Consider the following 23,599-nt stretch of genomic DNA (forward strand, 5'->3'; position numbering starts at 1 on the left):
AAGACAGAGACAGAGAGAGACAGACAGACACTGTGTGGGCACTTGGGTACTGTATTCCTTTCCTTGTCTTTGAGCTGTATTATTGTGCTCTGAGCATTTAGGTGGATTGTTCTTGGTAGTTTCATGATTGAGATATTTGAAGTAGAGAGGGTTGAGAGGAATTTAATAGCAGGGTGCACATTCTTTCTTTGCATAGTACAATGTGAAAGCTTTATCATTGGGGAAGGAGAGAGGAGTTTTTGCTCACAATGCATTGCCTGTTTCCCACTTGACCTCCAGAAAACAGTATCTCCCCGACTTATATTTCATATTAGTTTGTTAGTAAAAGTCTTAAGATTTTATACTCAAAACTTCTTTGCATTTTAGTTTATTGATATCAGGCTACTGTTGACTTTATTTTCTTTAGGAGACAAATGGCTTTTAATGCAGATTTACCTTCATTCGCTAGGGAGTGGTGTTGGCCTCAAATTTTTCTTTAATCCCAAACTCTAGAATTATGTGCTTAAACCTGCACACACACACAAAAGGAGCAATAAGATAAAAAGAGTGGCTTGGGAAATGCATGCTGGAGAAATTATTCAGTATAGATGGAGGGGAAATGTGTAGCAAGGTCTTGAAAGAAAATGATGTTTTCTGTAAGGGTAGGAATAAATGTTTGAGGGTTACAGCTTTTCAGTAGCTAGGAAAGAGTTTTAACTATTGTGTCAAAAACGAATTTTGTCTCTTGGCTTTCCAGTTTATCATGCTGAGAACTATTGACCGTTTGGTGGAGCAAGGATGCATTGCAAATGGATTGTGAGATGAATATAACTAGGCTAGTGAGCTTAAACAGATTCTGGTTCTCATTCTGTCTCTCTGAAATAATTCTGTAGTCAAGGAATACACACCATACAAGTTTGTTAACAGGAGAAAGCAACCACTTGATACTTTCTGATAAAAATTTGGAGAATTTTCTGATAAACATTTAATTGGAAAGGAAAACTGTGTTGGAATTTCAGCCTTTTTTTCTTTTTTTTTTTAAGTGCCGAATTTATCCATCATTTAACTTTGTTTTATTTCTGGGCTAACTTTTAAAAGATCTTACACTTTGCTTAGTTTTAGCATTTAATAATTTGTAAATCGGGCTGAACTTTGACACATATCATTCATTTTAATGGTAAACCTAGATAGATGTCTTTGTTTTTATTTTTTTAAGCTATATCATTCAACATCTTGAGATTAGATTTGTTGTAATCAGGGGATGAGAAGATGGGCTTTGAAAATTAGAGAAGTAAAAAGGTTGGAAAAGAGACGCTGAGATTAATAGGAATCTAGGTCCTGTGAATTAGGTATGAAGCTACATAGACGTTATCGTAGCAACCAGGAAGCAATATTTTGAGAATAAATTTATGTTTTAAATAATTAGGAAAAACAAAAGGCCAGAGACTATGTGGATTTTAGGAAAAGGAAAGTTACGCTGGCACAATGAGTGTATTCTGAATGTATATTTTATCTCTTCTGATAAGACAATAATTTCTTTCAGAGGAGAAACTTTCCTAGAGATAGACATCACTAATCCTTGCAAGTGCATTCTTGGAAAATTTGTCTAAAAGACAAAGATTATCCCTTTATTATCCCACTGAGAGCCAGCTATCTGTGTGTGTATATCCAGCATTTACTGTACCTTGAGACAGCCTTCCGATGATATTTTTGTGTTGGAAATACAAGATGTTATATTACTCATAGAGTGTGAAGAAAATTAAATGTAGCCAGGCCTAGTGGTGCACATCTGTAATCCCAGCACTTGGGAGGTTCTCAAGGAGGACCACCTTGAGTTGCAGACCAGCTTGGGTGATATAGTGACAAGATGTCCTTGAACTACATAGAGACCCTGTCTCAAAACACAAAACAACAACAAAAAAAATTACATCTAAACTAAAAATGACTGAGGATGAAAGGGGTGAAGGGAGGGCAGGGGTATAGGGAAAAAATGAGAACCAAGATCTGACATGTAAAGGTACAAAATCCCAATGATGAATGTAACTGTACTGTTTACCTAAAAAGTACCAATAAACTCGATGAAAAAAAAAATAACAGAGTGGATACCTTTCTGTAGAGAGAATGTTGGTCTAGACTTGAACATAATATTTTGTTGCCAAACCCTCTTGACAAGGCCTTAGGATCCACTTTTCTTAGAGTTTCTTCAGGGATTCAGCTTTCTTTCCTCTTCATAGTTCCTGAGTTCTTTGGGTCTGGCTTTGCAACTTTCCAAAGTTGTAACCTGTGCTTTTCTTGCTGTCCTTCAGGGCAAATATTTAGCTGGTCTTATTTTAAGGACTTTTACTTATTATCAGTAAAGAAAACTCAAACCTAAGGCCTTGAGAATACTAAGAAAGTACTCTACCACTTAATCTGAAATGAGTTTTCCAAATATTTTATATGCCTCTATGGGGAAGTGAAAGTACCTCCTTTTCTACAGATAGTAGATCAGCAGCATTTGTGTTGCCTGGGCCTTGTGCCTGAAACTGCTCGTTCCAGGTGTGTTAACCAAGTAGGTCCTTTTCTTCAGTTCAGATACTGCAGATTCTTGTAATAAAAATATAGTATCAGTAAGAATGTCCAAGGGGCCAGGGATTTAGCTCAGTGGTTCTGCTTCGAAAGCACAAGGGCCGGAGTTCGATCTCTGGTACCAAAAAAAAAAAAGAATGCCCAAAACAAATCTTACTCTATTTAATGAGTTGCTGTATCTTGGCAAGATCTTTTGTGGTCCAGAATCTTCTGAATATCCTGCAAGTCTGGAACTTTACCTAAGACCTTTTCCTTGGGTGACCTTGGCTTAGGAAAAATGGCACACTTGATCCTGGTTAGAAGTAGCTACTTCATGTTATTGAAGAGTGATTTGGAATATGGATCAGAAGCTTTAAAAAATATGCATGCAATTTGATTCAGTTGATTTATTTTTGTGTTGAGCAATGAAGTTTTGAATCAAATTAAATTGATTATCACATTTTCGCTTTTCTTATTACCTACAGTAGGACAAGTAGTATGTCCCTTGTCTTGTTTAAATAGCAGTTCAACTAGTTAAACCCTTCAATAGTATTTACTTTTGTCTTAAGAGCACACATTCATAGGTTTAGCAGGTGGTAGTTCTATACACAAAATAATGTAACAGTTTTTTAAATAAAATTTTATAGCACATTTATATTATTTAAATAATTGAAATAGTTTAATTATATTACTCATACATATTTTTTTCTGACAAAAGTGTGTCATAAGTACCTATACTGCTTTGCAAACTGTTACTTAATTTAACTTTTTATTATGTCAATAAATGCAGGCCAATGCTTATCATTTTTTTTTTTGGTGTTGGAGACTGAATGCAGAACTTTGTGCATGCTAAGTACATTCTCTTACCATTGAGCTATGCTTATTATTTTTAGTGACTACAAAATTTTTTTTTCTTTTGTTTTTGTTTTTGTTTTTTTGAGTCAGAGTCTCACTATGTAGTTGAGACTGACCTGGAACTCACTATGTAGCCCAGGCTGGTCTCGAACTCACAGCGATGTGTTACACTTTAAAATAGAAAACCACTTTGGGGTTGTGTGTGAAAATTCTTTCAAGAACCTTAACTTGCAGGGCTGGGATTTGGTTCAGTGGTTCCTTTGCCTGCCTTGTAAGCATAAGGGCCAGAGTTCGATCCCCAATACCAAAAAAAAAAAAAAAAAACTTTAACCTGCATATTTTCTTTTTTGCTCACTACATTTCACTCTTCCTTCTCCCCTTTTTTAATAATTATGAACAATAATCTTGTCATACTTGAGATTATTTTCTTTGTGCACTTTAACAAATTTTACAAAAGTATTTTGATATAGGTAACTTGAGTGACATTCATAGGAAGCACTTTTATAAGAAGGTGGGATACTTACTTGCAAGTGAGGTAAAAGGAATAATAGAGGAAATCAGGTAAAATAGATGAAGTAGACAGAAGTATAAGAGGGCATTTCATGTTGTTTCCAAAATGCAATGCAGTTTGATCAGTGTCTTACTCAAGTTTTAGTCTTCAAGTAGTCTTTGAACCAACCATAGGTGTAAAACCCATAACTACTTAGAAAAGAGATTAATTTAAGTAAAAAATTTGAAATTCTTGACATTATATTCATATTCAGTAGGGAACAGCTTTAACTTTAGTTTTAAGATGCTCCATAAACAATAAACTACAAAGTTTTCAACAGTTACTTGACATATATTTAATAATATGTGTGATTAGCTGGGCGTGGTGCATATGCCTTTAATCCCAGCACTTGGGAAGCTGAGGCAGGAGGATTGCTGTGAGTTCGAGACCAGCCTGGGCTACAGAGTGAGTTCCAGGTCAGTCTCAATTGCATAGAGATCCTGTCTCAATTTAATAATTATGAACAATAATCTTGTCATACTTGAGATTATTTTCTTTGTGCACTTTAACAAATTTTACAAAAGTATTTTGATATAGGTAACTTGAGTGACATTCATAGGAAGCACTTTTATAAGAAGGTGGGATACTTACTTGCAAGTGAGGTAAAAGGAATAATAGAGGAAATCAGGTAAAATAGATGAAGTAGACAGAAGTATAAGAGGGCATTTCATGTTGTTTCCAAAATGCAATGCAGTTTGATCAGTGTCTTACTCAAGTTTTAGTCTTCAAGTAGTCTTTGAACCAACCATAGGTGTAAAACCCATAACTACTTAGAAAAGAGATTAATTTAAGTAAAAAATTTGAAATTCTTGACATTATATTCATATTCAGTAGGGAACAGCTTTAACTTTAGTTTTAAGATGCTCCATAAACAATAAACTACAAAGTTTTCAACAGTTACTTGACATATATTTAATAATATGTGTGATTAGCTGGGCGTGGTGCATATGCCTTTAATCCCAGCACTTGGGAAGCTGAGGCAGGAGGATTGCTGTGAGTTCGAGACCAGCCTGGGCTACAGAGTGAGTTCCAGGTCAGTCTCAATTGCATAGTGAGATCCTGTCTCAAAAAACAAAACAAAACAAAACATATATGATTGTTACAATGCTATAAAGTAGTTAAGCTTAAATATTTTTTTATCTATTTTAATATCAGTTTTCTATAGCCAGACCTCAACTTTTCTGGGACCAACCTAAAAGAAAAAAGATAGGACAGACAAGAAAGCTGTCACCAAAATTTCTAGCGTAGAGTGTGGAGAGAATTGGACTTCTTGAGCAGGGGTTGCTTATAACCTGAGTTATAATTCTAGAGTCCAAACTCCATATTGTTCTCACTCAGGACTGTCTTCTAGAATCTGGGAAAACTCAGCCACTGTTTTACTTTCTCTTAACTAGTTTCCTGCCTCCTAACTGGAGCTGGGGATACAGAGGTCCCAGTCATTCATAGTCAGTGCCTGACAGACAGGTTCTTTCCCCTGTAAGGCCAAGCTGGCTCCACCTCTCAAGGTCTGAGCTATGATGGGTGCTGTATTTGAGTTGTCCTGTTACCCTGTGTCTCTGAGAATTTGTGAACCCTGATTTCTCATCTTTTCTCAATTTAGGCTGTGTACAGCAGATATAAGAATATCCAGTGCGTATGAAGCAAAATTTAATAAAACCAAAGTAAGCATGAATACCAATCCAAATCAAAGTATGATAGCTTAGAATACGCTTTTTTCGTACCATGCCATATGCTCTACCCACATGCCCCAGTTGAGAATTGCACTTATTTTTGTCTCTGTGAAAGTAGGGACAAGGCACAGATTGTAAGCTCAGTGAAAATAACTGGGAATCATTGCTACTGCTATTGCGACTTTTTAGGCATGATCTCTGTTCTCCTTGCAGCCTCACTGTGTGCAGTGGTCATTGATGGTTCACTAGTTCTCATTCAAGGGCTATATTGATGGTATTAAATTTTTATGCTATCTAAAAGGGATAATGTAATGGTTAAAAAATTGCCTGATACTACTTTCAGAACCTTGTATTTGTTCGATATTAGTTAATAGAGTCAGCATTTCTATCAAATGTAACTCATTAATGAAAATGCCTAATGTTTGGTACTGTATTACCATTATAAGGTATTTTTACATATATTATCTTTATCTCTCATTCATACATCATTGTGTGAAAGAGGTGTTATTTGGAATCATTTTTCAGGAAGAAAAATTATGGGTTCAAAGAAGTTAAGTGCTATGTTTACATTCAGACAGCTAGTAAGAGTCCTGAATCTATCTTTTGATTTATTTTTCAGACCTTTTACAGATCTGCCAAATCAATTTATGTAAAAATGTACAGTTAGTGATTTAAAAACATAATAAATTTTAAATAATTTAGGTTATAACAAATTTTTTATTTAAGTAAACTTTAGGACAAAAGTGTTAACAGTTTTTCAAAATAGATCAGTTATATCTTGTGACAAATGAAAAATTGCCATATAGATAAGAAGTTAAGCCATGTTTGGTGCGCACGCCTGTAATCCCAGCTCTTGGGAGGCTGAGGCAGGAGGATAGCTGTGAGTTTGAGACCAGCCTGGGCTGCATAGTGAGTTCCAGGTCAGTGTCAACTAAATAGTGACACCCTGTCTCAAACCCCCCGCAAAAAGTTAAACCATGTGTTACATAAGCAGCTGAGGAAAGAAAATTAAATTTGCTTTGAAATGCTGTTTTAGGACTGTTTTAGTAAACTAAATCTATAGCATAAATGATAAAGTAGAAAAACAATGTGAAGTACCCATGCATTTTATCGATTAGATGTTTCATCAAAGATTTTGATGTCAAGGTGACATATTTTGAGAAGAAATGACTAATTTCTCCCTTTTTCATAATACTTTTCAGATATTTCAATCAAAGGAAGAAATAGTTCTCCTAAGATGGAATCTGTGATTTGGGAATGTGGTTGATCAACTTGATAAGTTGGCCTAATGTGCCCTGTGTAATAAAATGAAGAGACAAGATGATGTCATTTTTCCATATTGTGAAACCAAAAACAGATGCCTTTTGTGAGACCAAGCTAACAAACCTCTGATGGTACAGAGTATTTAACTGTTTGAAGAACTTAACAGTGAAATACTGAAGTAGTTTCAAGCCGAGACCTGCAGGTGTATATTGACCTAACATACATATTAAGTAAGCCTGATCATCCAAATCTCAGCAGATCCAGAAGAATGGCTATAAGTTGGATTGTCTTCTATCTTTGGCTCTTGACTGTGTTTGTGGGGCATATAGGTGGGCACAGTTTATTTTCTTGTGAACCCATTACCTTGAGGATGTGCCAAGATTTGCCTTATAATACTACCTTCATGCCTAATCTTCTGAATCATTATGACCAACAGACAGCAGCATTAGCAATGGAGGTAAGACCTAATCTATCCTTTGATCTATCTTAAAAAAATGACTTAACATTGCCCTGTCAATATGCTGTTTTCACTTATATCCTGAACATTAAAAATTTTATGTATCTTGATTCGTATTTTAAGAGATTGAACAATCTAGAATATGGGTGAAAAATGCCATTCAGAAATTCTAAATTATCCTAGTTATGTAATTACATTGTTGTTTGGCTAATAAACTTTAGATAAAAGAGCAGAATATGATAACTGAGCAGTTTTAGTCATTAAGTATTGCATATAATGTGATTTTTAAAAACAAGTTACTTGAATTTTTAAAGAGGATTTCTCCAAATTTTATTATATTCACAGGGTTATTGTTAAGCTCATAGAGATAAGTGACACTTATATTAAAGAACTTTAAAAAGTTGAAGTCCTGTGTGAATACAGAGCATTATACTTTGTTGCCTTTCACTTTATTTTTAGTTATTATGTAGAAGAGCAATCTTTAATCTCAGGGCTGTTGATTGCTTGTCTCCTTTTTTAAAAAAACTGGGCCTTTGTATGATCACAGGAAAAACTCCTGCAAAGTTTTGTATTTGTCTCTATTTCCTGTTTTCCTTTGTCGTTCTCATTAAAGATTTATTTTTGAAGGTTTTCTACTAATGGGAGCATAGGAAACTAGCAGCAGGATAGATCCTAGTAGGAACACAGAGCAGACCTGAACATCCGTGGTATCTTTTTATTTTAAAACACACACACACACACACACACACACACACACACACATATAATTTTTAGTTGACATGTGATAGTTATACATATTTATGGAGTGCAGTGAGATTTCAATACAGTACATATGTACAGTGTGTAATCAGATCAGTGTAATTGGTGTATTTGTAACCTTGGACAATTTTCATTTCTTTGTGTTGGAAACATTCACAATGTTCTCTGCTAGCAATTTTGAAATATTTAATTGTTGTCAACCGGTCGTTCTATTGTGCTACACAGAACATTAGAAGTTATTCCTTCCATCCAACTTCATCCCTCTAGCCAGTAATCATCTTCTCTCTGTCTCCTTTAGCCCCCGCCTTTCCCAGTCTCTGATAGCCACTGTCTTCGATGTCTTTTATTGTGCATTAAGAATAAAGTATGTTGGTCAGGCGTGGTGGCGCACACCTGTAATCCCAGCACTCAGGAGGTTGAGGCAGGAGGATCACTGTGAGTTCAAGACCAGCCTGGGCTACATAGTGTGAGTTCCAGGTCAGTCTCAACTACATAGTGAGACCCTGTCTCAAAAAACCAAAAATAAATAAATAAATAAAAATAAGAGTAAAGTATGTTTGAACCAGTCTTCAGCCTCCCAGTTACCTAAACTCAAATTTTAGTGTTTTGTTTTGTTTTGTTTTGTTTTTTGTTTTTTTACTAGGGATTGAACTTAGAACTTTGCCCTTGCGAGGAAGGTTGACAGTACCACTGCACTAAATCCCTGGCTCTGTGACTTTAGTTTTTTAAGAAACTCTTTACTATTGAAATTTTATCAAAAGAATAATCTCTGAAAATATATAAAAAGTACCATAGTCACTTTCTCATTATCACCAGTATCCAGTGAAATTCAAATTACTCTTCAGTATTTCATAGCTTTTTTTGCATTGGCTTTTTCAGATCAAGGTCCATATGCTATTTTAAGTTCCTTAAATTTCTTTTAACTTTTTTTAGATTTCCTTTTCTTTCCCTTTCTGTTTGTTCTTGTAATATTTGTTCTATAGTTCCCATAGTCTGTATTTTCCTGATTGTATCCCAGTGGTGGTGTTTTACCATGGTCCTCAGTCTCCTTTATTTTCTGTTAACAGGTAGCATAGAGGCTTGATTAGATTCAGGTTTGTTTTTTTTTAATTTTTGAAAAAATATTTCATAGGTTGTGTGATCTATTTCCACTGGGAACCACATAATATCTAGTTGTCATTCTTTTAGTAATGTTAGCAGCCACTGATCATTTCCAAGATCAATAGTTTTATTAGGAGTTTGAAAGAAGGTAATAAACTATCATTCATCATTTCTCTGCTAAAATGCTTCATAGAATTTCTTTATTAACTATTGAGTGAGTTTCACTCATAGTTACTAAGAAAGATAGGAAGAGTAGCTGGGCATGGCGGTGCATTCTTGAGGCAGGAGGATTGAAAGTTCAAGCCTAACCTGAGCAATTTAGCAAGACCCTGTCTCAAAATTTAAAAATTAAGCCAGCACAGCCTTAAAAAAAAATGGAGGAGGAGAAATAATATGAGAAGGGGAAGTAGGAGGGATGGGCGACAGGGAGAAAACAAAGATGAGAAAGATACCTGTGCATTCCTCTTTAGTAGTTTGTGGAATAATGAGTTGATTACCAAACATCACAGGTGACCAGTGAATTTCTTTTAAGTATTGTTAGGAACTGTACTAATTTTTTTTTTTTTTTTCACATCAGATAGCGCTTTGCTGCCTTATAACAAGTTTTACACAGTATGGAAACCCAGTTTTGTTTTGTTTTGTTTTTGTTGTTGTTGTTGTTTTTGGTACTGGGGATTGAACTCAGGTCTTTGCACTTGCAAGGCAGGCCACCAAACCGCTGAGCTAAATCCCTGGCCCCAGGAAACCCAGTTATTAAGTTTATGAATCAAAGAAGGATCGGGCAGAGGATGTAGCTTAGTGGCAATGTGCCTGCCTCACAAGCACAAGGTCCTGAGTTCAGTCCCTGATAACTGCAAAAAAAAAGGTCGGGGGGAAGAAGGATCAGATTTGGATATTTAATTTTTTCTTTTTTGTACCAGGGATCAAACTCGGGACCTTGCACTTGTGAGGCAGGCTGCAGAACCACTGAGCTAGATCCCCAGCCCTATTTGTTGTATTTTTAATCTTTCACCATTGTTATTCCTACTGAGACTCAAGGTGGTCCATCTTTGTAGTGGAAGCCTCCACAGGTGACTCTTTAGTGTTTGCTACCACCCTAGTGATCTTCAAAAGTTCCCTTATTTTCTAATACCATTTAGGCTTATGTCATAAATCCCACCTCATACCTTGAGTTGTTAATGTCTCCAACTAGAAATACTTAGAGATCATTGGTTGGATGCTGAGTCCATTGATCCTAGGTTAGTCATTTATAGGCCTTTTCATGATAAAGCCAGGAAATACTTTTCTTTAAAAAAGAGAAAGCCCAATGTGAGTTTATAATATGCAAGGTTTTTACTTAACATCATTGAACTTGTAATTTTTCTCTTTCCTTATACTAAACCTTTATCATACGTATGCATTATATAGTTTCAAAATAAGAAGAGCAATATTATTACTAACAATATGATTACTGAGAGCTGTTTATGATTTCTTTATGCTTCTTTTTCTCCTAAAGAATACATCTTACCAGGGATTGTATTTGAAAGACATTTCTACCAGTCCTTTCCCCTAAAGCCATTTATAATTTTTTGTTTATATTTTCATTATAAATAATTTCTATTATAAATTTTTAAAATGTTTATATAATCTCTAACTACATAGATTTTGTTTATCTTTTATTCATTACTGGGGACTTAATCCAGGGTCTTCACACTGACTATATTCCCAGTCCTTTTTATTTATTTTTATTTTGACACAGAGCCTTGCTAGGTTAATCACTGAATTGCCCAAGCTGGACTTGAACTTGCAGTGCTCCTGCCTCAGCCTTCCACAGTGCTGGGATTACAGTTGTGTGCTGCCACACCTAACTTCCATAGATTCACCTTGTTTTTAATATGGTTTCCCATTATGATATGGTGTGGGGTTTTTTCTTTACCTTACTTTTTAACTTAACAATATGTCTTGGATATTCCATAGCAGCATTTATAGATATTCTGCATTAATTTTTTAAAAATTTAGTGAGACATACATAACATGAAATTTACAATTTCATCTCCAGGACCTTCCAAAATTAAAATTCTGTATCCATGAAACAGCAACTATCCCCTTCCAAGGCCTTGGCAACTATTTTATTTTCTGTGCCTATGAATTTGAGTCCTCTAGTGACTATATATTCAGCGTCTTAACAGTGTTTGTCCTTTTTGTGATTGCCTGATTTCTCTTAGCATGTCTTCAGACTTCATCCATGTTGTACCATGTGAAGGAATTTCCCTCCCTTGTAAGACTGAGTAATTATTCCATTATATATAAAGATCACATTTTGTTTTATCTGTGTATCCCTCAGTGACCACTTGGTTTCTTCCTTCCTGTTGGCTACTCTGAATGGTATGGCTATAAACCTGGATGTACAATTTGTCTGAGTCTCTACTTTTGTTTCTTTTGAATATACTACATACCCAGAAGTTAAATTGCTAGATCATACAGTAATTCTATGTTTAGTGTTTTGGGGGCTTTTTGTTTGTTTGCTTGGTTTTTGTTGTTGCTGCTGTTGTTCAGCTTTTTTGCAGTGCTAGAGATCAGAGCCAGGGCCTCATGCGTGCTAGGCAAGCACTCTCACAAACGGTGTTTACTGTTTTCAGGACCTGACACACTCTTTCCAAAGTGGCTTTACCATTTTACATTCCCACCAGTAATGTAGAAGGATTCCATTTCTCTGTATTCTCACTATCACTTCCTATTTTCTTCTCCCTTCCTTCCTCCTTCTTCCTTTTTATTGTTTGTCTTTTCTTATAGCAGCTATCCCAATGGATATGAAGTTATCTTCATATTTTCACATTGTTGGATATACAGTGTTTATTCATTCATTTTTTATTAATAGATATTTGGGATTTTTCTCCTCTTAGCTATTACAAATACTGTTGTATGTGTGTTTTCAAACTTTTGCTAGTGTATTTTTGGGATAGATTCCTAGATGCTCAGCTGTACGTGTTGCTTTGCTGTAAATTGTCAAATCTCTCAATAGGAGTTGTACCATTTTGTGTTCTCACTAGCAAAGTGTGAGTGTACCTGTTTATTTACATTGTTATCTATAGAATATGTTGGGGTTTTTTTTTTGTTGTGTGTTTGTTTGAAACCAGTGATCTCCATCATTGACTTATGGAGACAGATTCCTTCAAAATTATTGCTACATGAGGATTCATTTTCTTGATAGTAAGAGTATAACATTTGGAAACAGAACAGTTCAAATCCTTGAGTTTTGCTGCTTATCAACTGTGTGACAGTGACAGAGTTCCAGCTCTTCTTGCCATTATTAGAATGGAATTGGTCATAAGAATCAAATGAAACATGTGAATACTACTTTTTAAAATATCAGTGCCAACCCTTGCTGAGAGGATCAAATCCAAATGACAGATAATGAAGATATTTGCAAATATGCTCCTCCTGCTTTTCCTGACTCTCTTACTCTTTAGAAGCTATTCATAACAGTTGCACAGAACTTGTTAGCATTCCTTGAACTTATAAGGCCTTTGCCAATACTGTCGTTCCCTGAACAGCTCTTCCAGGATCCCTTTTGGTGATATTTTATCTAGTTTTCAAGGCCTGGGTGAGTATTATTTCCTTTTGAAATCAGCAATGCCCCAAATTGGTGACTCTCCTCCATACTTGCCAGTGTGTTTTATGTGTACCTCTGTTTTAGCATATATATTATTGCTATTTCAGATAACATTATATATTATTACTTTTTTATCCTTACTTCCTTGGGAAAAGAGCTTGTCCTTATTCATCTTTGTATGCCTGTTTCTTAAGACAGAAGCTCACACATAGTAAATGCTAAGTAATTGTTTGAATTTAACTTGAATCCCTCAGAGACTGCAGTGTTCATGATCTGTGGTCATGATTTTGGTTATTCTGCAATACCTAAGCTCTTAGTGTCTTGGGGTTGTAAATAGTTTTTTGGAGATGGTGGTAGTAATCGTAATACCAAGGTTGTTCCACATGCCTGTGATCTTTAGTATGTTACTGTTTCTTTTTCTTTGTGCCAAGTGACGTGAAGCTTTCAACACTGTTGCATTTATAAGTGGTATATTTATTCTGTGGAATAAAGCAATACTACAGCATTTCCATCTCTAGTTTTTTTGTGTTCTTTCTTAATACTCTGTCTTGCTTGTTGAAATTCTTTTGTGCTTTATCCATTGTTAATTTAAAAAGGGGAGGGATAGTCACAAAACATAATGCACGGTATCCTTGGATTTTTGAAAAAAAATACAAATGCTCATGCAGAGTAAGTAATCGGGTAGGATTTTCACTAGGGCCAACAGTTGCTGTTCCTAAATTAGCAGTTTATGTTTGCTGTGTTCTTTGTTTAATGTTTGCACACTCCTTAACACCCGCTCCCCCAGTACTGGGGGGAAACGCGAGGCCTCACACGTTATTGCATGGGCTCTGCTACGAGCTACACCCAGCCCACACATCGTGCTGTAAAAATACCAAAATTAGTAAAGAAACTTTATTTTTTTAAATATCAGCTGCCCCTTTTTGTCCAGGCCCCAGGGCAGAGCCTAGATTTCGTGTTTTGTTGTTTTGTTTTTTTAATGAGCCATGCTGACCTGGAACTCACAGTTCTCTTTCTTTAGCCTTTTGAGTAGCTTTTCCCCCATGCCCAGCTTAAGATTCAGTATGTATTAAATGCTGAATATGTCTGCATTGAATGATCACAGTGTAAAGAAGAACTTGGTGAGCGGCACCCAGAAGGCATAAAGTGCTTTCACAGAAAGGATTGCGCATGGAGGCCATCAGGAAGGGCTTCTATTGATAGTTGAGTGGGCCTTGAAGGTCTGATCCCTTGTTTGTTTGTTTGTTTGTTTGTTTTTTAAGAGAAGAGAATAAGATATCCCACATCATGATAATTATTATCACTTTTGAACAAGCTTTGGATTGAGAGTCTCGCTATATATCCCAGGCTTGCTTTGAACTCTTCCTGCCTCAGCCTCCTGAATGCTGGGATTATAGCCATATACTGCCATGCCCGGCTTTGAACAAGCCTTTTAGAAGATGAAATTTCTTTTGTTAGAATTCTTGGTATTATCTCTAGAATACATGTGTTATCCAGCAAATATGTTTTCCATATTGTCTTTTGCTTGCTTGCTTTTCCTTCCACCCTTCCCCTTCCTTTTCCCTCCCTCCTACCCTCCCTTCCTACCTTCCTTCCTTGCTTCCTCCCTTCGCTAATTTTGTCATGCCGGGGATTTAGCCTAGGGCCTTATGTGTTCTAGGCAAGTGTGCTAGTACTCACCTGTATCCCTAGCCTTGAAATGGCTGCAAAAACCTATTTTATGACTAGCATAAACCAGTTAGAATTAAAACTTTTCTGAATCGAAAATGTACACACAAGTAGTAGAAAATTAATTGCATTAGTCATTTCTGGTTTTAGGGGGAAATAGTAGCTTTTGAAAATTTTAATTGATCTTGTGTGACATCATTTTAGAATACCTTTAAGATACTTGCTTCAAATTAAATTATTAAATATAATTGGAATTTGCTTTGTAAAGTTTTATATTTTGAGGCATGCCATAATTCAGAACTGTCCATTATATTGGAAATATTAAAAATTTATTTCTGAAAAGTCAAATTTATGGGCTGTCTGGGAATTCCACTTTGACTTACATTAGTTCTGTGATCTATTTAATTACTTCAAATCAATCTACTGAAAGACTATCGGAAAATATTTGTTTAATATACTGTCATGCAACATTTTTTAAAATTAAGATTTAAAAAAGAAATACCCCTGCCTTGCAAGTGTAAGGTCCTGAGTTCAAGCCCTAGTACCAAAAAAAAAAAAGGTAAGCTATAGGATTAAAGGTATTTTTGTGGACCTAGTTATGAAATGATTCTGGAAAGTTTTGGATCTTTTCTCCATAGAAACTTTATTGTTACAGAAAGTTTTATTTTTAAAGCTCTTCTTTTTACTCACTTAAAATTATTCTAAAAAGTTGTTTTGGAATAGTTGCTTATTCTAATTTAAATCTGAAATAGCTGTGAATACCATCTTTGAATTTTCATGCCTATTATACATTTGATTTCATGTGTAGTGAACTTAGTTGTAGTATTCCCAAACCCATTGGGTACAGTTTCTGTGGTTACCAGCCCCTTTGTAGAGTGACAAAGGTTGGAATCCTGATTCTCATGAGTCAAATTTTGGCCTTTGACTCTATCCCCTTTTCACACCCCTTGCCAAGCTTGGGCTGTTGCTATGCTTGAAGGCTTGTCAGCAAGCAGGTTCCTATGGTAACAGGAATAGAAAATTGAAAAAAGAATGGGAGTGCAAAGGCTTGGTTAATTTGAATTTGAATAAAGAATCTAAGGTTCCATGTGGTGCACCTTTGTTGTAGAAACTAGAAATTTAATTTTAGAAAGTTACTTACCAGTTTGTAAACTTTCCATACCCTTGTCTTGCTTGAATAGACAAAATTACTACTGCTTAGGAAAATAATAAGAATCTTTAAAAATTCAGTCACCTAAAGTTTCTTCTTTCTACTGCATAGAGCTTTAGTAATATTCCTGTTGTTATATATTTGTTTTCAACTTTTAAATATTCAGGCTACGTTATTTTGATTTTGCTGAGGTTTAAAATTGTTAAGGTTAAAATTAAGGCAGTTTGCTTATTTTAAAAGTGTAAATACTTTGTTTTGTGTAGTAGCTTATTGAGGTGTAATGTGTACAGTAAACACTCATTTAAAGTGCTTACTTCCCAGTGTTTTCACAGACCCTGTGACACCATCACCAGAGAGAAAGCAGAGGACATTTCCATACCCTAAAGCCTCCATGTGTCCCTTTGCAGTCCATTTCTTCTTTAGTTCCTGCCCCATTGCAACCACCGATCTGCTTTCTATTTTTCATTAGCTTTCATTTTCTAGAGTTTTATATAGAAGGAATCATACAGTATCTACTTTTTGTGTGTCTAGTTTCTTTAACCAAGCTTTTTTTTTAACCCAGCATTGTGATTTTGTAATATTTCTGCCCCTCTTTTGGATTTTCAGAAGCATCATTCTACTGACTTTCTTGTTTAACAGATGAAATTGGGGAATTTAGCAGTGTTCCTCATGCCAACCAAATAGGCCTGTTACATGTCTATTAATTCACTTTTAATTTCATTTGTTTGTTTATTAATTGTATTCTGTATGTTAATTATGCCTTTTTACTTAAGTGTTAAGACCATTTTCCAGAAGAGGAAAGTAAAGGTTCGAACAATTTATTTATTTATTCATACTTTTTTTTTTTGGTACCAGGGATCAAACTCAGGACCTTGCACTTGTGAGGCAGTCGTGGTGCCACTGAGCTAAATCCCTGGCTCAGCAGAACAAATTATTAAAGTGTAAGAAGGTTTAACTGAGTCCTGGGTCCACTACTAGCTGTGTCATGTTAGACAAGTTACTACTTAGCTTTCTGTGCCCTATTATCTTCACATGTATTATAAAATCAGATTTATTAAAATCGTACTTAGCTTGTGGGGATTGAAATGAGAAAATACCTTGAAGGCACTTTAAACAGTGACTGTCCAGAAGTATCAGAAATTGTTAGCTGAGATAGATTCCAGCAGAGTACTTAGAGCTAGTAAGCTGTAGAAACATAAACTTGTAGCTTTTGGTTTGGAAGAAGCAGCTCAAAGTAGTCATTCACATTGTTTATAATTTATGATGGGGCTCACAGATGAAGGTCTGGTTACTATTTTAACATGAGGATGGCTGTTTGATAGTCACAAATAGTGTATTATATTATCAGGTATTTTACAATTGACTTATCTGACATCACTTTCTTCAACTTGCTCTTGATTTTTGAAAGCATTGTGTATTGGAGGCCTTTGGAAAATATTACACTCAGTGTAGAAATAAATTTTCTACTCAAAAGAAAGGTGTGGTAAGAATATCTGTAACCAATTCAGAATTTGTGATGACTCAAACTGTTATATAAACAAGTGGGGGGGTCAAAGTAATAAAAAACCCAGTATACTTCTTGGGCGGTTTGACCTCCTTATGGTTATAGTGGTTATTGTAGTATGGTTTTGTTTTGGGGGCTACTGTTTTCTCTTTGTTCCCTTAATACCAAGTTATTGTTTACAGCCTGTGATTTCATTTTCAGTTTAAAGAACTGCTTAAAGGGTTTTTTAAAGTGTAAAAAAAGTAATTTTTTAAACAGATGACTATTCCTCAACTTCAACCCTTCAAATAACTACTGTTACTACTGATCTTCTTCCTTTCCTTTTCTCCTTTTACTGCTTATTTGCTTTCTGCTTGGTACATGTTAATTGAAGAAAATATGAAAGTTGAAATATATAAAAGAAAAATATATATTGTGTGGGTTTTTTAAAACACCCCTATATAAAATGAATGTTGTTGTCCTCAGCCCTGCTTCCTTATTAAAATCACCTGTTGTGTTTCAGATATTCATATAGATTCTAGAATATACTTTGGACATAACTAGATTGGAATCTTCAGGGGTAAACTGAGGGTTTTATTTATTTGTTTGTTTGTTTTTTGAGACAGGGTCTCACTATGTAGTTGAGACTGACCTGGCACTCACTATGTAGCCCAGGCTGGTCTTGAACTCACAGAGATCCTCCTGCCTCAGCCTCCACAGGTGCGGGCCACCATGCCCAGCTAAGAGGGTTTTATTTTTATAAAACAAACAAAAACTTCTGCATTAGCCTCTGTCATTGTGACAGAATCCCTGAGAATAACAACTTCAAAGAGCAAAGATTTACTTTGGCTCATGATTTGAGGAGTTTTAGTCTGTGGTCAGCTGGCTGTAATATTTTTAGGCTTGTGGCAAGGCAGAAACATGACGGAAGGGTATAGCAGAGGAAAGCTGTTCACTTCATGGCAGCCAGGAGGCAGAGAGAAGAACATGCATTTGTAGACTTGTTCCTTTTGCTTTTATTCGATCTCTTGCTCAGTATGCTGTCCCACATGCTGGTCTTCTCTGGACACACCTTCACAGAGGCACATAGAATTGTGTTGACTAATTACCTAGCTGTTTCTAAATCTAGTTAAGTGACAGTCAAGAGTAACTATCACATTCTTCTTTAGAAATTTTTAATGCCCATTAGAGGTTTTTTAAGATGGAAAAATGTAAGTTGAAGTATTACACAAGCTTTAATTTATATTCATCTTTTTATCTAATTATTCAATTTTATTTCTCTAGCCCTTCCACCCTATGGTGAATCTGGATTGTTCTCGAGATTTCCGGCCATTTCTTTGTGCACTCTATGCTCCTATTTGTATGGAATATGGACGTGTCACACTTCCTTGTCGTAGGCTGTGTCAGCGGGCCTATAGTGAGTGTTCAAAGCTGATGGAAATGTTTGGTGTTCCTTGGCCTGAAGATATGGAATGCAGTAGGTATGGTAATCGTACATTTTCATGGGTCATTTCTAATGCTACAGTATGTTTGAAAACACTTGCATTTTCATCTATTTTTAAATATATATTTTTTCAAAAATAAACTTTTTAAAGATTTATATAATTAAGACATTCAATTAATTTTTCTCTCTTTAAAACATATTTTCTGATTATAAAAGTAATGTCACTCATGGAAAATTAGCAAATATAGAGAAGAAAATATTCCTTGCCATATCATTGTGGTGGCTTAAATACCTTTGATTTAGATACGTTACTGACCAAGGCAGTCTGTCAGTGTTTTTTGTGTCATGTATAAATGCACCCAATCCAGCAACTATCAGACACTTTTCACATCACATCTGACATTTAGACTAAGCATTTCTTAAGGTTTGAGGATTTACTAGACATTTTTATGGTGGTGTATAAGTGAATATTGTTAGTCATGATAATACACTACCTTAAAGAATACTAAGTTGAATATCTATGTGTCTGTAATTACCTAGCTTTATTCAACCTTAACATTTTGCAATGTTTGCCTCAGATTTTGTTTTAAGAAATAAACACTGTAGGTGCAATTGCAGGTTCTTTGCTGGCGTCCCGCAGCTTGGTCTCATCCCTTTTTTAACCCCCCAGAGGTCAGGTAGTCATTATGATGAATTTTTTGTAATAATTTCTGTGTTTAGTTTTATACTTACTACATACATGAAGTATGATCAAAATATACAGTGATAGTTTATCTTTTAAAAATAATAGTAAAAGGCACATTAAAAAAAACCAAAGACACATTGCCATTTATCCTAAATGTGGATTATCAAAATATTTCCTCTTGCTTCAGATACATTTGTCCCATTGTTCTTGCCACTTTCTGAACAGTCCTGGAAGTCCTCTTTTGTGTCTTTACACAGTATGATCAAAATTACAGTGAGCCGAGTTGCCAAGTGCCAACCAGTGGAAAGGCAGTTTGTGAAAACATTATGCTGTATTCTCATCCACCTTATTCACCAGACCTGGCTCTCTTCAACTTCTGGCTCTTTCCCAAAGTTGAAATAACCACACAAAGTAAATATTTTGAATCCATTTTGGACAACAACAGCTAAAGACATGAAAAAGAACTTCCAAAACTGCTTCAGAAGTTTACAAGAATGATAAGTATATTTGAAGCAAGGGCATTAAAGGCCATGTGTCTTTTAATGTCATAAAATAAAACTTTTAAAAATTTAAACTCACTGTAGTTTTGGACCACACCTTGTATCTACCTCTCTACCTATAACATAAGATTTGTTTATATTTCTGTTTTATATGTGTCTGTGTATATATCTCTAGATCTGGTTTATTCCTTTTAATTGCTAATTAAAACTTAATATCATTTAAGTAATTATATTAACATCATGATTTAGCTGTCTTCTACTGATGGTCATTTAGGTTGCTCCAAGGTTTTTGTTGCAAACAGTGTTAATTTTCAAAGCAATTTTGCTTGTGATCTGGCAGTTGCTGATGGAGAACTGCTGTCTCCTCACAGGACAGAAGGACAGGAGAGCAAGAGGAGTGAAATCTGTCTCTGAAGCCTCTACAGAAAAGCCTCTTCCGAGTTACAAGGGCATTAATCCATGAGGGTTTTGCTTTCATGACTTAAGGACTTCCCCAAAGACCCCACCTATTAATACTGCAACAGTGGGGATTAAATTTCAACATACACATTTAGGGGAGACATTGAGACTGTAGCAATTTTAAGGGTATCTTCAGTCTCATTATTTAGCTTAAAGTTTCTGGTCTGACCCTTAAAATAACTCTTGTTAGTTATTTCAGCTCATTAGTATTTCCACTGTACTTTTTCAGACCTCCAAATGACTGATCTAGCCAATTTCTTACAAGTTAATTATGCTATATAATTAATGTTTCTCAAACCATAGCAATTTTGTTACTTGTAAGTGCTCATCTTGGTCAGAAAAATTTGTGTTCATTACTCAGTCCTTGTGCCAGCTCTGCATCACTTACTTTAGACCTCTCTCACTTTTATTTCCTTTGCTGAAAATCACTTAGACCATAGTGTATGACCTGCTGTCTCAGGCCAGTCCTCAATTTTCTTCTTGGAACTTCTTCCTGTTTCTGTCCCTAATCACTCTTCTCAGAGTTCAATTCCTGTTTTCTTTGTTGCCCAGCTTTCCCTGGAGTCTCATCTCATGGATTCTAACTCTTGTTTATATACCAATGACTCCTAAACCTAAATCTGTAGTTTATTTATCCCCTGCTAAGCTCTAAACCCGAATATCCATCAGCCTTTGGAAATCTTAGCCTATATTTATGTCAGATACCTCAGTTTCAATATGTCCAAAATTGATTTTTTTGTTTTGTTCTTTTTTTTATTCCTTGGAAACCATATTCTATTTTTTTCGTTAACCTCAACCCCAGAATCCAATCAGTTATAAATTCTGTTGCATCACCACTGAGCTAAATCCCCAGCCCCATAAATTATTTTGCTTTAATCTAACTACTTTCATATCTGTGTCATTTGTAGCAAAAGGCCTTAATCTAGTTTTATTTTTATATTTTATTCTTTTTTTTTTTTGTACCAGGGATTGAACTCCAGACCTTGTGTTTGCAAGGCAGGTGATGGTACTACTGAGTTAAATCCCTGGCTATTTTTACTTACTTTAAAAAGTGTGTATTTCATCTGATCTCTCTGCTGCTATTTAAATTCACTCAGCTCAAGTCTGTCTTCACACTGTTTCTAGATACCTTTTTGATTACCTGGGTAAGGATTATATGAATATTATATTCATTTAGCATTTATTAGTTCAACAAAAGAAATGTCTTTGGTGTGGCAGATGCTATTTTAGATGTTGAAGTCCCTGGTCTAATGGAGCTAAAATTCTAGTGATGGTGGTAAGTGGAGAAAGGTAATGAGTAAATAGGTAATGTCTGGTAGTCATGAATTCTAATAAGAGAGTAGAGTCGGATGATGGGATACAGTAGAGAGGAGCAGAGGAACCATTTTCTATAGAGTCACGTGGAAGGACTTTTTAATAATAGGATCTTAACCAGGCACCTGAATGGAGTGAGGGAACAAATAACAGATATCTGGGGAAGAACAGTCCAGGCAGAGGAAAGAAACAGAGCAGCAAGAGAAGAGGCTCTGAAGCTGGAAGTACAGTGTACTTAACAAGTTCACAGAACAGCAGAAGACCAAACAGGCTGAAACTGAGTGAGTGAGAGAGAATGGAAGAAAATAAGAGCTAGTACTGGGGCAGGAGATCTGTAAAGCTCTGTAAGGGAATTTAGATTTGCTCCTGAATGAGATGGGAAGCCAGGAGAGAATTTTGAGCAAAAGAGGCTCGATCATGAATTCAGGAGTGGCATGTCTTAAAGGTCCACTGTGAGGCTGCAGGTGCGGCTCAGTGGTACAGCTCTTGCCTAGCGTGTATGAGGAGGTCCTGGGTTCAATTCCCAGCACAGCAACAATAGAACACAAAGCAGAAAGGTTCGCTGTGGCTGTTAGGTGGGGTTGGAGATGAATCGAAGCCATCCCACTCCACTCCCAGAAGTTTAGGGAAGAGGTGTTGGTGGCTTGGACAAGGCAGAGCAGTGGGAAAAATAAGTGGTCAGATTCTGAATATTGCTGTGTTATTGTGACAAAATACCCTTAAAAAGGGGAGAAAGGTCCTGTTTTGGCTCATCGTTTCAGAGGTTTCAGTCCATGGCCGCTTGGCATCATTGTGTTTGGGCCTGTGCTGAGATAGAACTCGGGGAGGGAGGAGAGCATATGTGGAGCAGAGTAGCTTACTTTGTAGTGGACAGGAGGCAGATAGAGAGAGGAGCAGTCAGAGACAAAATACACCCTTCAGAAGCCTGCAGCTAATGAGCTAATGGAGTACTTCCTCCATTTAGGCCTTCAACTCCTAGTCTCCACCAGTTTCCCCACTACTTACCAGCAGTGCCATCAGCCGGGATCCAAACAAATAACAATTGCAAAGTAGACTGACAAGAATCTGGCAGAGTGTGTGTGCACACGTGTGTCCTTTGAGTACAGAAGCACATGTGTAACTGTGGACAGTGTGGCTGGAGAGTGGAATGCAGAAGCTTTAAGAGCATTTTTTATTTTTCTAATTCACGACAGGATTTCCCATCTTTTGCTTGCAGGTAGGGAAAATGTACAGTTTTTATTTTGTTTCTGTTTTACTCTATAAGTCTTTATATAGCTTACATTGATTATTATAGAAGACAATGACTTGTTTGAAGTCGTACTTAGTATTCTTTCAATTTTTGTACTTTCAAAAATTGAAATTAAAATTGTATTACTTCTGTTTTGAAAAACAAAAGAATTATTGGCATAGATTGTAGATGTAGATGAGAGACCAAGGGCTTCAAGGATGATCCCAAAACAAATGGAAAAATGAATATTCCCGCTTATGTAGGTGGGGAAACTGGTGTGGAAGTGAAGTGTTTGGTTTATGAAATGGTGAAAGATTGAGTGCCTTAGATATCCATGTATATATATGTTGAGTTGTTGGTTGTATACACAACCACACCCACAGGAAGTATATAGCGTTATTTTGTGTGGCTTAATTTTACATTAGTGGTTCACACGCACACATATTTTTGCAACATGCATATCTCCAACCTCATCTCCTGTTAGATCTCATGCACACTTCATGGCCCAGTAATGTAAAATGCACTGTGACTGATTTCATTTGCTTCTTAGAATATTGATTGGCGTATACGGTACTAACCCTGTGAAGTACTGATTCCGAGACTCATTCTGTGAAGTCTTTCACAACAGCTTTCCCTAATACATTAATTATTTTCTTTATCATTGTTTGTCTTATATAGATTGTGACTGCCTTATGCATCACAGGGCTATATTTTGTGTTACATTTATAAGTTTGTTTCTTTCTGGGCTAAAAGATAAGAACTCCGTGATTATTTGCTTTCAGCTTTTTATTGTTAGCCCTGGGACACTATGTGATTCCAATAAATATTTGAAGGCAGTAAACTTAGATAGTTTGGCCTTATAATTCCAAGTCCTGTGAAAAAAGTGGTTTATATT

The 23,599-nt window shown here is 35.8% G+C and overlaps 1 protein-coding gene across 2 annotated transcripts in view; it reads left to right on the top strand.

Moving 5' to 3' along the window:
* The first annotated feature begins 6,803 nt into the window (after window positions 1-6,803).
* Window positions 6,804-23,599, top strand: part of Fzd3 (frizzled class receptor 3) — a 62,882-nt gene continuing 46,086 nt past the window's right edge. The window contains exons 1-2 of one of the 2 annotated variants that reach the window (XM_033765516.1): window positions 6,804-7,321; window positions 18,359-18,555. In XM_033765516.1, the coding sequence (XP_033621407.1) occupies window positions 7,133-7,321; window positions 18,359-18,555 (386 nt within the window). In that variant the 5' untranslated portion in view covers window positions 6,804-7,132. Of the gene's footprint in view, window positions 7,322-18,358; window positions 18,556-23,599 lie in introns of those variants that run through there. The other variant, XM_010623108.2, reaches the window with a different exon arrangement.

Source organism: Fukomys damarensis, unplaced genomic scaffold, assembly GCF_012274545.1.
Source record: "Fukomys damarensis isolate Sample0158 unplaced genomic scaffold, DMR_v1.0_HiC HiC_scaffold_18, whole genome shotgun sequence".
NCBI classification, from domain to species: Eukaryota; Metazoa; Chordata; class Mammalia; order Rodentia; family Bathyergidae; genus Fukomys; species Fukomys damarensis.